General features: G+C 37.9%; 2 protein-coding genes across 4 annotated transcripts in view; both read right to left on the bottom strand.

Annotated features, from left to right (window-relative positions):
• The window catches only part of LOC137006201 (gastrula zinc finger protein XlCGF57.1-like), a 703,714-nt gene that overhangs the window by 329,661 nt on the left and 361,154 nt on the right, over nt 1-12,899 (bottom strand). The gene's annotated exons all lie outside the window — the stretch shown is intronic.
• LOC137005906 (NACHT, LRR and PYD domains-containing protein 12-like) overlaps nt 1-12,899 on the bottom strand; it is an 85,819-nt gene that overhangs the window by 62,802 nt on the left and 10,118 nt on the right. For all 3 annotated transcript variants that reach the window (XM_067366480.1, XM_067366479.1, XM_067366481.1), the window contains 2 exons: nt 6,752-6,887; nt 6,513-6,632 (listed from right to left, as the gene is read on the bottom strand). In XM_067366480.1, coding sequence (XP_067222581.1) covers nt 6,513-6,632; nt 6,752-6,882 — 251 coding nt within the window. In that variant the 5' untranslated portion in view covers nt 6,883-6,887. The remainder of the gene's footprint in view (nt 1-6,512; nt 6,633-6,751; nt 6,888-12,899) is intronic.

The raw sequence follows: 12,899 nt of genomic DNA, 5'->3' as shown, positions 1-12,899 counted from the left end.
AAACCTGCTCCCGACCAGGTTAGGTTCACAGAGTAAGTTACCATGGTAACTGACTGAGTAAGAGTTACCTCCCTTTCAGAAACAGGCTTGACTTAACCTGCTTTCTCAGGTTTCACTTACCTCTCATTCTGAAACTGAAAACCCAGAGTTTCCCTCATTTCAGGGTTAACGTACTCAGAATTCTCACTTAACCTCCTTTCTGAAACGGGCCCCTGGTGTGTTTGATTAAGTTAGGAGCTAAACTCAGCAGGACAGCGGCTCTCTAGGACCGAACTTGCCTACCCCTGGACTAGTCGAAACTAGAGATATCTCTAATTACCTTTGAGGATAAATGACACGTTTTTAAACATATCTATGACATCATTACAGATATCTTAAATGGAGTTTTGACTAGTCAAAATATATATATTACAGATATCTCAAATCGAATTTCTTACTAGTGCAATTATAATTGCAGATATCTCTAATTGTCATTCTGACTAGTCGAATTATAATTATCACTTAGTCAAAATACAATTGTTACTATCTTTAAATATATTTTTAGATACTCAGAACAAAGTTTTAAATGCTAAAACGGCTTTCCATACAAGTACATGAGCTTGGTATCGGCACATCCCTAAGATAGATAGATAGCTCCTTTGCCTGCTAACATGATCACGTCAAGCTAGGCGGGCGTGGTTTCAGCAACCAGGCACGTCAGTTGATCAGTTCCAGCTACGTCCCGCCTCTTTGCTCAATTTCAGTTATCTGGGAATGACGTGCTGCTAAGATGGCAGCAGCCTCATTTTCGCTTCAAAAATGCTCTTGAGAAATCTACGGGTGACGTCACGGACACGCGCAGGCGCGGTGCTGTGTTTTGGTGACAAAATAGATGCATGCACAGTAGAGAGTTGGTGAACAATCGCACGTACTTTGGTCTTCCAAAAAGATTCTGCAGAAAAACGATGGATTAATTAACAACGGTGATTGTGTATCGTTAGATAATTAGTCTTTGGAATCTTCATTTACTGTTTTGTTGTTTCAACATAGTCTTGCATAGTGTTATGTATCCAAAGCGGTGTAAATGTGTTTAGCTGACATGACATTTATGATGCTCACAGCAATTCTCATTTTAGTATTATGTACTGAAGTATATGATGATGTGGACAGACTGCAGGGCTAATGTGAAATTAACCAGATTTTGCTCGGCTAATGAATACTTATTTGCTATTGCATTGTTCTAGATCAGTGGTTTCCAACCACATTCCTGGAGGCCTACCATCACAACACATTCTGCATGTCTCCTTTGTCTGACAAACCCATTTTAGATCTCTGAATCACTTCTAATGAGCTGATAACCTTAATCAGGTATGTTTGATTGAGGAGACATGCAAAATGTGCAGTGCTGGTGGGCCTCCAGGATTGTGGTTGGGAACCACTGTTCTAGATGAATGTCTTTAAAAAGGGCGGTTGCCCAGTAATTTCACACAGTGCACACAGTGCTGTAACCAGTACCACTGTCCTTTCTGTGAGACGTGCAAAACCACATCACAACTTTATTTATAACCATGTAGAGAATCATCTAAGATTGGCAATAATCACTGCACTTGCAAAATCTCACTTCACTTAATAAATATGTCACATTCACGTCTGTCCCGAACTCCAGTTCCCAGAATCCTCCTGTTCTCCACACTGTCTGCACTTCCCTCATCAGTCTTCCCACCATCTCCCTGGATTCCCTGCACCTGTTGTTCCTCGTCAGCATTCCCTTTAAGTTGGACTCACTCCCTGCACTCCTTGTCCGTTCTTGTTGTTGTTGTTTAATGTGTGTGAAGCCCTTTCCATTCCTGGATTGTTAATAAAGCCCATTACTTGTTGGATTTCCGTATTCGCCTCATCTTTACAAGCAGCACACGTAACAAAATACAGTTGGGTCATAATATTATGTCTCTTTTCAGACCCCAGCCGGGGATCAGTGATGTACATAACAGCCCTATGAAATGTGCAGCCAAACAGGGCATGCTGGATGCATCCACAAAGCAGTGACCAAATGAAGATGGTATGTTGAATTATTTTGCATTTTTATGCAAAGTGATTACAATTGTTTTTGCTTTTCTAGAAAAAAATGCTTTAAATGAAAAGGAATCACAACCAAAAATGTTGCCTCAAGTAGGTTCAGTTCTGGACAGATCAGATTTTATTACCTTGGGACATCCAAATGATGTTGAAGGGACCTGAGTATTATCACATGCACAATCATGCTTTTGTTTTGTGATGAGCGAATATTAAATTTGGTTTCTCGTACATGCCTTGCAGACACAGAACAGCAAATTAAGAAGAACCTTATGTACAGATCACTGTGGAAAAATGAGTATAGCCATTAAAGCTGCAGTCTGCGATTTTTCCTCTTTGTCGCCATCTCTGTTTGAAACATGCGATTGCAGTCATATGCGGAACAGGGACCCACTTTATATTAATTTATATTATTATTTTAAATCCACCATGTCGCTCTTATTATAAAACACTATTACAAGCTTACCGTTGTGAATCGAGATGTACTTGTTCAAATTGATTTTGGATCATTTTTAACCAAAAAACGTTACGGACTGCAGCTTTAAAGAAGGAACTCTTACCAGACAAAATATCATTAAGCACTTTTTTTTTATTTTGACATCTGACAAGATTTCTTGGTGCTGTTATTTTTTCATTTTCCCTTGAATGTGTACTGGTATTTTAAGTTGTATACAGACTTTATTGTATTGTACCTTTTTAGGATTAAAATTAGAGAGACAATTACTTGACTCATTTTTGCTTCCACTCAACAGCAAATATGACCTGAATAAAATAAAATGGCTTTATTTTAAAAATGTTCTATATACATGCATTAAAAAATAATAATTGTGGTGACATTATGCTAGCCATCAAATTTAGGCTAAAAAGCTCTAAAATTGAGTGATTTAATATATGATATGTTGTAAAATTTAATCTATTTTGCATGTGTGTAGAGAAAAACTAGGATAACTTAAGCTTCACATTTATGTGAATAATTACTTATTCATCAATAATTACTTAGTACTATTTATCAATACTACTACACATGTTAGATCATCATCTCGATACAATATTGAGCATTCATGACAGTTTAAACCAGCACATGCTCATTATAACCCCGAGATCAGTACTGCGTATGCGTCTATGACGTCGCCAAAACACACCACCGTCCAGTACGTATTGGGTCTGATCCAGCTACGTCATCGTGCTACAGGCTGCAGCGAGGGGTGTCTCAAACTGACTGCTGCTGAAACTGGGTTTCATGACCCTTTAACTAAGGTTTTAACTGAGGAAAAACTACTAATCATACAATGTGGTATTAGTAGTTACTCAAAGCACTTTACTAAAGTAACTCAATATTTCCTCCACCAATTACTTTGTCATAGTTCTAGACAAGTTGTCCTTCCCTAACCCAGACCAGACCCCTGTACTGCAGGATAACCCTAAACCATCGGGCAAAGTCACGTGATTTTTTTGATGCGCATTAAAGGAATTTATTCGGTAAACGTGTTTCCAACGTATTTTATGCATGTTTTCTTATTGGATAAAAAAAAGTTTGTGTGCATTTTTAGAATTTATGCACATCTTGGCATTTCCATCCAGCAGTTTTTGATGTGATATCCTGAAATGCTCATAAAAATAGGTGGATGGAAACAGTGTCACGGGCGCTGGTTGCAGCACAAAGGAAGATAATCAGGATCTTGTTGTAGCAGCTTCTTTATTCTAACAAACTCAGAACTCCATAAAACATGTAGAACTCAAAACAGAACAACCAACTTAATGATGAGGACAGACAAAGGAGTGCAGGAGAAGTGAGTCTTTAAAGGAAGTGCTGATGAGGATGTGCAGGTGCAGGGAATCCATGTGATGAGATGATGAGCTGACTGGGTGCAGGTGTGGATCAGGAGGGATGCTGGGAAATGTAGTCTGGGGAAGGTGACAGAGCTAGTGAACGTGACACATAGCTGTTGACCGTGACGATTTGTTAAGGCAGGATCACACCAAGTCGACGGTCGGCCGTCGGGCAGTTTTTCTTTGTCGGCCGACTAAGTTTTCTCAGTGGGTTCTGCACCGTTGGCTGAATTTAGGGCTGGGCGATATGGTAAAAAAATAAAATCTCGATTTTTCAGAACAATTGACCCATTCATGATTTTGATTTTTTTTTTTTTTTTTCGGTTTAAATAGTCACCCTAAAAACTACAATATGATTTAGGCGGCTTTTTTTCGGCCGATTTGAAATGTTGAATTGGCATTGGAGCTCGTCGGGCCATCTGATCATTCTGATTGGCTGTTCAGCTACTGCCACCTGCTGGTACAGAAAGGAATTTCATCTCACGCAGGTGCAGAACTGACGTGCTACATGGCCATCGGCTGTCTAGCGTTGGTTTGGTGTGTCAGTGCAACTTTGGACACAGACTGATGCTGCTGACGTGAGCCAACCGTCTGCTTTCGTCGCCACTAGTTCGTCGGCGTCGGCTTGGTGTGTTCTGGCCTTTACAGGAAAGTAAGAGAACTTGTTCTTGAAAAAGACTTGAAGTATAAAACTTTTTTTTTCCATTTACAGATGTTAATTTAGACTCCAAAAAAATAAATGTATAAAAGGATTTCTATCATTTACAAATTATAACTTGCATTGAAAAAATAAACAATGTCCAGAACTACTTATTGTCTTTTATTTACAAGTTTCAACTTATAATACAAAAATAATCAATGTACAGAAATTACTTTGCTTCATTTACAAATTTAACTTCCTCAGCAGGTCCATTTTCTCCAGAATTGTCCTAAAGCAAGAGAAAAAGGAAAGAATTATGAAAAATATGAAGACAGGACTGGAATATTAATGTTAGTAAATATGACACAGCAGGACATGCAAAATGCTCATAAATCATATTTCTGGATCATTAAGGTTAAGCTTAAAACATTTGTAGACAGATCTTGAATGACAGCACTAAAAACACAACAGAGTGAAAGACTATTGCCTTATCTACTGCTTGTCTTATTGTTGTGTGTTTGAGAGAGCGTCTAGTGGAAATATTACAGATGGGTCGTTGCTTTACCTCCGAGACACGTTGGATGAGTTTTTGGCCCCGGTACATAAGTGCTCATTTTCAGCCCTCATTTGAATAAACTGAGCTGTCTGCTCCTTGCTCCCTGAAACAAAACCCAAATATTAGAGCAAGTTTTTCCTCAGGCCACCAAACAAATGAAGCTGAGCTGTGGAGACATTTTTAGTTTAAGTTCACCTGTTTTAAGAAAGAGCCCTGACATTAGCAGTGGTTTTGATATCTATTTGGATGAATTAAAACACAGTACTTACATTTATAAGTGTATTCGTCAGCCGCCACAGAACTATCAGCTGACATTTTATCTGATTAAACATCCCATTGTCACTGGCGCTATGAATTCTGGGATAGGGCGGGCCGCGAAGGGTCCATCTGATGAATCCTTCAATTGCTTGAGAAACAAAGAGCGCATCTGGACGACACATAGCCTTCATCACACCGCTGTGACACAATCAGCCCAGTGCTTCCCACAGGTTTGAAATATACTTGCAGTGGTATCCAGGTGAAAAATCCTCCTATTACCCACAGCACAAAAATGGTTTACTACATGTGACAAACAACAAATAATGTGTGATTTTTAACAGTATTTTAATTTATTGAAATTAATTTTAATTACATAGCATACTATACTATTAGTAATAGTATATTACTAGTATGTAATATACTATTACAGACTAATATTATGAATTGTAAATTATGCAAAATTATAGCATTTAAATGGTTCTCCTTTTCCTATGTTCTCCTTGCTGTCATATAGTGTCTCTCTCAGTGAATGGGACACAGATTTTACTAGTAAAATATATATAATGAATAATATATGTGTCAAATAATGTTCTTAGTCTTTTCTTCCTGTGGGGGAGACTACAATAATTTACTATGAATTAAATGGAAATCAAAGTGTGACTCAATTATAAACAAGCCTGGAATACACCGGGACTCTTATTTTGAAATGTCTACACAATTGCGGGCTGATCCTTCCGATTCTTAAAGCCGTCTAAAACATATTATATAAAATGTCATAAAGTAGACAGTCATAATTCATCAACTTTGGTTCATTAGCAATCGCTTGGCATAAATCTGCGCTTTTCATTAACTGAGAATCACTGTTGCGTGAGCTTGTAGAACGTGCAACAGCACCGCCTTGTGCCTTTGCAACTGTAAAAAATGTTTGCAACATGCAGCGCTCTTTGTGAAATATCCACTGCATCTCTGCAGCACACATGGGAATGTCAGCAGGAGGAAACAGTTCCGACACACACATAACAAGCAGGTACGAAACGCGTAGGGCGAGGCCCAAATATACTTGGGCGGCCGTTAATGTACCTGGGTGGCCCGCCCAAGTAAAGTCTATGTGTGGGACGCACTGCAGGCTATCAACTGAGACGCAGCTATTGTCTCCAGTACAGGACAGTGTCTCACCTGGGGTCAGAGGTCACTGGTCTATCACTGAAATTAAAAGAATGACCCATGGATCGATCGCTCTTCAGAGACACGCAGCTGGAATCTGGAGATGAAGATCTCTTTCTCCTCCTAAAGATACTGAGATAATAATAATAATAATTCATATACATCTTTACACTGTAATTATCATAATGTAATTAATTCAAATTCTGTTGTATAAGTCAGTCTATTGTCTCCTGTACAGGACAGTGTCTCACCTGGCGTCAGAGGTCACTGGTCCATCATTGAAATTAGTAGGAGGATGCATGGATTGATTGCTCTTCAGAGACACACAGCTGGGATCTGGAGATGAAGATCTCTTCCTCTTCCTCGTCTCAAAGTCTGACATTTTGCCTGTATATGGAAACATTACATTAATATTGCATTGATGCATTTAGCAGATGCTTTAATCACAAGTAATTTACAGTGTGTTCATTTCAGCACATATCCCAGTGAACAACATGTGCTCTAAGAATGTCTTCATACTAAGTTATGAAAACATTATTTCTAAATATTCTTTGAACGAACAAAACGTTTGTTAAGCCGGGTGCATACTGTGCAATTTATAACAATCCTTTAGGATTGTTGCTTGTCAGACTGTACGTTCATGATCCTCATGTCACACTGTGGGAGCTCTATGGGGGTAGAACTGTTGCAAAATTCCAAATAAATAGATTATGATCCACAAATAATTGTAAAGATATTCTCAAAAAATAATCGTATCCACAAATGAACAGAATGAGATCCACAAATATATGTTAGCAGTTTCACAAAAATGTATTAAATTCACAAATAAATGAGATTTGCTAATAAAAAACATTTTCAAATATGATTTTTATGTCACAAGCATTTCTGGATTCTGAAACAATTCTAGTGTCAAGACCTCAGACAAATCCACAAATAGGTCGACTCCACCCACCGACTACTCAAGCCAATCAGATAACGGCCACGTGGCACTGACCAATCGCAGCACACTCTCGCTACAACCAATCCCGTTTTGCTTTACAATCGGGGCGGTAACAAAGGAGCTCAGTACTATTCCATCATGGGCGCTTTGTTCAAATTGAGCTGAAGCTGTTTGTGTGATAAAAACACTCCGTTTACAAAATGTAACACACTTTATTGTGATTGATCTTTCCATTTGTATTGTACATATTTTTGTGGGTGTAATTATATAGGGTCTGCATTATCGGTCTTACAAAGAGGGACTCTAATGAACGAGAATGTGTAGTGCACATTATTACGGTTCATCAGAGTTTTCTTACGGATAGAAAGTTTACCAGTTTGTTAAGCAACCCTGAAAAGGCATAAGCTACAGTACAGTGATTATCTGGAGTTAAAAACTGACATTTCATGGTAGCTAATGTACAATAAAACAAAGTTTCAGCCATCATTCGGACGGGGTCCGCTACACAAAAGATTTTTGGAGTATATTCTTATATTGCCATCAGGATCAGTGAATCAGTGATTAAAATTATAAACAAATGGATTACATTATTAGTGATTACATTATTATGTCCATGCAGCTATACTGTCCACAAGCAGCACGGTGAGAAACAATGAGTCAGTGGCAGTAAACTGGTGTCCCGTTTTACAGTAGCTATAATACCTATAATATATAATAATATATTGTTCACCATACACGACTTGCATGCTGAAAAATTGGTTGAAACATACTTTCAATGAATTTAAATTTTTTTATTTACCTGTATTTTTTAGAGTTATTATTACTTAATCAAAACAACCCAACTGCAGTTTGATTAATATTACTTGGAATGCACAATAAAAAAACATGATTTGTGAGAATTCATAAAAATGGAGTTATCTGTTTTTGCAAATAAACTTCAGTTATGGCACATTGGTACACTGGTACGGATGAAATGTCAACAATATGATTTACATTGACTATGAGGTTTGCTAGTACATTATTTCAGCAACATGACAAGCCAGTGTATTAGTTGGTTTCAATAGTTGCTTTGCACAATGCGTGACATTTTATCTGTATGTTATGCGGCTAGAGTTTTGACACCGAGTCAATGGGCTCCGACGAGGAATTCACACCCACAGCAACTTCGAGGAGTCAGCGGGCGGGGAGAAGAGGAAGCCGTGGTGTGCGCGGAGCATCGTCATCTGTCTTTTTCCGTTTACCCGTCTTTATTTTATGAGCAGGTGCCACTCGAGGAATTGGCAGTTTGGATTGTTTTTCCGCCATAAGCAAAGCTGTGGCACACCGGTAATCTTGAATTTGAACGCCTGTACGCGCTGTGCATGAGAGCACAAGAGCTTGATTGACACTGCTAAGACACTCCTCCTGATTGGTTGTTTCTTACCGGGAGCGGTGTATTTCTGCAAATGGCAATAGGACCACTGGGAGGAGCTAGAGGAGCTTGATTTTTTTCACAGATTATCTGTCTCATATTCTACTGTCAGGACCAGAGGTCGCGTTAACCGAAAATTTTCTGTCATTGACGGAATTTTTTTATCAATGACGGAAAAATCTGAAGGCCGTCCGTCACGGTGACAGATTACACTCAGGGTGATCTACTGTAAATTGTAACTGTAATTCCCACCCCTGTCCAGTTGGTGGCGAGTGCGCTCCAATGTAGCAGCAGAGCACTGGATCCAGAACAAAAAAAACTGGCACGAATCTTTTGCTATGCGTTTGATACTGATAACGCACAGGCGAGTACCCAGAAGCTACAACTCTCTATCACGCCACATTAAAGAGCGCCAAAACGGTATTTATTGCTTGAATTTCTTAATGAAATGGACAGAATTTGAAATCTGAGACTTTTGTTCCATATCAAAAGCAACACAAAGCGTTAAGCCTATTGCGATTTATTGGATGGGAGGCGCACAATGCACTGTTTAATCATCAACTGAAAACAGCATAGCCTACCAAGAGATCGACTATGGTTTACGAATCGATATTGGTCTCATGAATGCGCAAAACAGCAAGGAGACATTTTAATTGTTTATTAATAAAGTAATGTTTTCTGAATCAGTGTCGGCTGCAAAGATGAAGTTGATATTGACTCTCATCATCTATGGATGCGCTAGAGAGAGAATGCACTTCATTCGGTTTAGTCTACATAATCAGAGTAGCCTATTTCTTTTCGTTTTGAATTAATTCGTTTTCGTTAAAGTAGGTATTTAAAGCTCTCTGTAGATATATTTCTCATGTATGTGAGGCAAGCAGCCGCTGAGTTTCGTTTCATTTAGCCTGTAAGACGCGCTCCAGTTCACGCGCCAGTGATCGCGCCGGGCCTCCATTTCATGATTATATTGTCTGTTATATTTGCTTCTTATTTATTACATCCAGGCAATTGGTTAATGAAACATTGATTAAAATTAAGATACAATTTTTACAAAACGAAATTCACTTTAAAGAAAGGCTTTCTACAAAATAAAACTTAATGAAGTGTTTAAAATCATGTCTGACATGTCATGTCTCCGGATATACTGCGCATCTCATGATGCATCTTACTCATGCTGTTCACTATTCATAATCAAATAGATGAATTTAAAATATAACATAGGACTATTTAAACATAAATATTAAACTATGTTTTCTTTAATGGCTACCAACACATAGCCTATACAACAGTCACGTTACAGAAAAATTTCGCGTGTGAATTACCAGTCATATTAATTTTCATATTTTAATTATAATAACACATTTAATTGCTTTTATTTTTGTTCAAATGTTATAATAACACATTTAATTGCTTTTATTTGTGAACAAAAATAAAAGCAATTAAATGTGTTATAATTAAAATATGAAAATTAAAATGACGGTTAGTAATAGATTATGACGGAATTTTTACGACCCTGTCCGTCAAAATGACGGACAATGTTAAAGTCTAACGCAACCTCTGGTCAGGACATAATGTCAGGTTTAACAAATATGTAAAAAATACATTTTTACAAAAGTTACCTACTGCAGCTTTAACTAATGTTTAAAATATTATTTAAAGGCCTGTTAATGTTTAATAGCTGGTTTGCTGCTCATATCCGTCGATGTTTGATTGATAAACTGGGAAATGCTGTTATGTGACAATTATTATATATAGCTAATTATTGAGGCTTTCAGTTCAATCTTGAATAACGTGACGCTTCCATAACGCATTTGTATCCAATATACCTTTGATGTTCCCATAACAGAGCACTGTTTCTCTGGCATTTTTAAATGGCACATAAAATATAATAGTTTGGCTTGGCTTGACACACAATCTAATGGTCTAACAAAATATAAATTTTAAACCTCTTTTAACTGTACCATTGTTTAAAAACCATCTACTTCCTTTCTAAGCCAATGCAGGACGAGACTGCCCCAATTGTACAGCAAAATATAATTGGTTGTAGCGAAAGTGTGCTACGATTGGTCAGCGCAACGTGGCCGTTATCTGATTGGCTTGAGTGGTCGGTGGGTGGAGTCGACCAATTTGTGGATTTGTCTGCAGTCGTGACACTAGAATTTTTTCAGAATCCACAAATGCACAGAAAGCAATTCACAAATGTACAGGTGGGGATTCACAAATCAATGCTGCTAACTGCAAAACTGCTAACATATATTTGTGGATCTCATTCTATTTATTTGTGGATACGATTATTTTTTGTGAATATCTTTACAATTATTTGTGGATCATAATCTATTTATTTGGAATTTTGCAACAGTTCTACCCCCATAGAGCTCAGCTGTCATTTATGTCAGACTGTACGGCAGTCAAGACGCGTTAAAAACGGACGCGCACTTGAAAACTTGTCCGGAGTATTACATCATCAACCCACACTAGGGCTGGGTGATTTTTCCTTTTTTTTCCAAGATTAATTCAAATTTAATGTTTTGCCTCGATTTTATTATTTTTTAAACCGAGAAATCGCGATTTTTAATAAAAATGTTGGCAAGCAATTAGACATGTTGACAATACAGCAATGATAACGTATTAGAAGAAAATGATCCGACCTCTATGAACGTAGACACATCACTGTTAAACACGAGTTGAGCTTTTTTTTTTTTACTTGACTGCCGTGTTTTTAGAATGCCGTTTAATGCGAAATCGAAGAACAAACTGATGTGACGTCATTTCGAACAAAGACAGGCCAAAACGAAGTACATTTTGTGTTCTTTTTGGAAATGAGAAACAGCTTTTTTCAGGAAAAGTTTGCTCCAGCTGCAAAACACCTTCATACTGCCATTGGTAAGTGACAATAACGTAATAGGAGGTATGTGCAGAGACTCCACCTTTGACTCATTTTGTATGTTTGCGGGTGAAAACATGAGCACACTGGATAGCTGCTTTATAGTACAAAATGAAGTTTTGCTTGTAAAAAAAAATGAGGCACTAACACGGTTTTTCATGTTTGATACTGCAAAGCTGCTTGATTTTAAGCAATCTATTGAATAAAGTGCTATATGAAGACGGAGTGCTAATTTGCAGAGCTCGTGCTAACATCCCCATGTTGTTATGATCAAACTCTTTTCTTATGCTTTCTATAATAAATGCTTGCTGTTTTCTCATTTTTTGTTGTGTTTATTTTGTTACTGAGAAGAAAGTGCACGGCAAATTTGATCGCAACGGTCATTTATCGGTGAACGTGTCAAACTAGCATACAGATTTTAGCCTAGGATTACAGGAATATTTTAGGATTCTCAAAATTTGTCTCAGACGACCAAATTGTGGACAAAATTGCACAGTGTGAACCTGACTTTAGGTGTGCGCTAAGGAAATGTTTCATTTGATCATTTTGTAAACATTAAGGGAACGTTGCTTTTGAATGTTTTCTGAATGTACAAAATTCCCTATTCTGTCGCTAGTGGGCAGCACAATATTATACATTATACTGTAGGAATTCCCTTATCACGCATGCGTGAGTTATACTTGTTCAGACAACAGTGTAAGGCCCGCCCAATCAGCCCAATGGCGGTTTCCCACCGGGCAGGGAAGGTTTCTTGCGCGTTCAGTCTTTTCAGCGTGGCAAAGTAGTTTAATTCCAATTAAACGTTTATCTGACTCCATGTTATTATGACCTCGAATTTAGTTTAGAATGTCAATTGATTATTGGTCATTTGTATAATAATTTGGCTTTACATTTGAATATTCTATCTAACTCTTTACTCTTATTGTACTTGTTCATTCGGTTCTCAGTGTCGCACAGGGTCCTCGCACTGGCCATTCATTAATATGCGGGCCCACGATCACAAACTCGCCAGTCTTGGTCACTAGACAGAGGTAATTGACTATACTAATAGAGTGCCGCTCTCATGCCTGCTTTCTCTAAAAGTATTTGGTTTAGTCCCCCATAGATCTGTATACACTTGAATTAAAGTAACACTAACTCTAGTCAGAGGTCATAACCACTACT

This window comes from Chanodichthys erythropterus, chromosome 3, assembly GCF_024489055.1.
Source record: "Chanodichthys erythropterus isolate Z2021 chromosome 3, ASM2448905v1, whole genome shotgun sequence".
Lineage (NCBI taxonomy): Eukaryota > Metazoa > Chordata > Actinopteri > Cypriniformes > Xenocyprididae > Chanodichthys > Chanodichthys erythropterus.
This window is presented reverse-complemented; position numbering and strand designations above follow the sequence as displayed.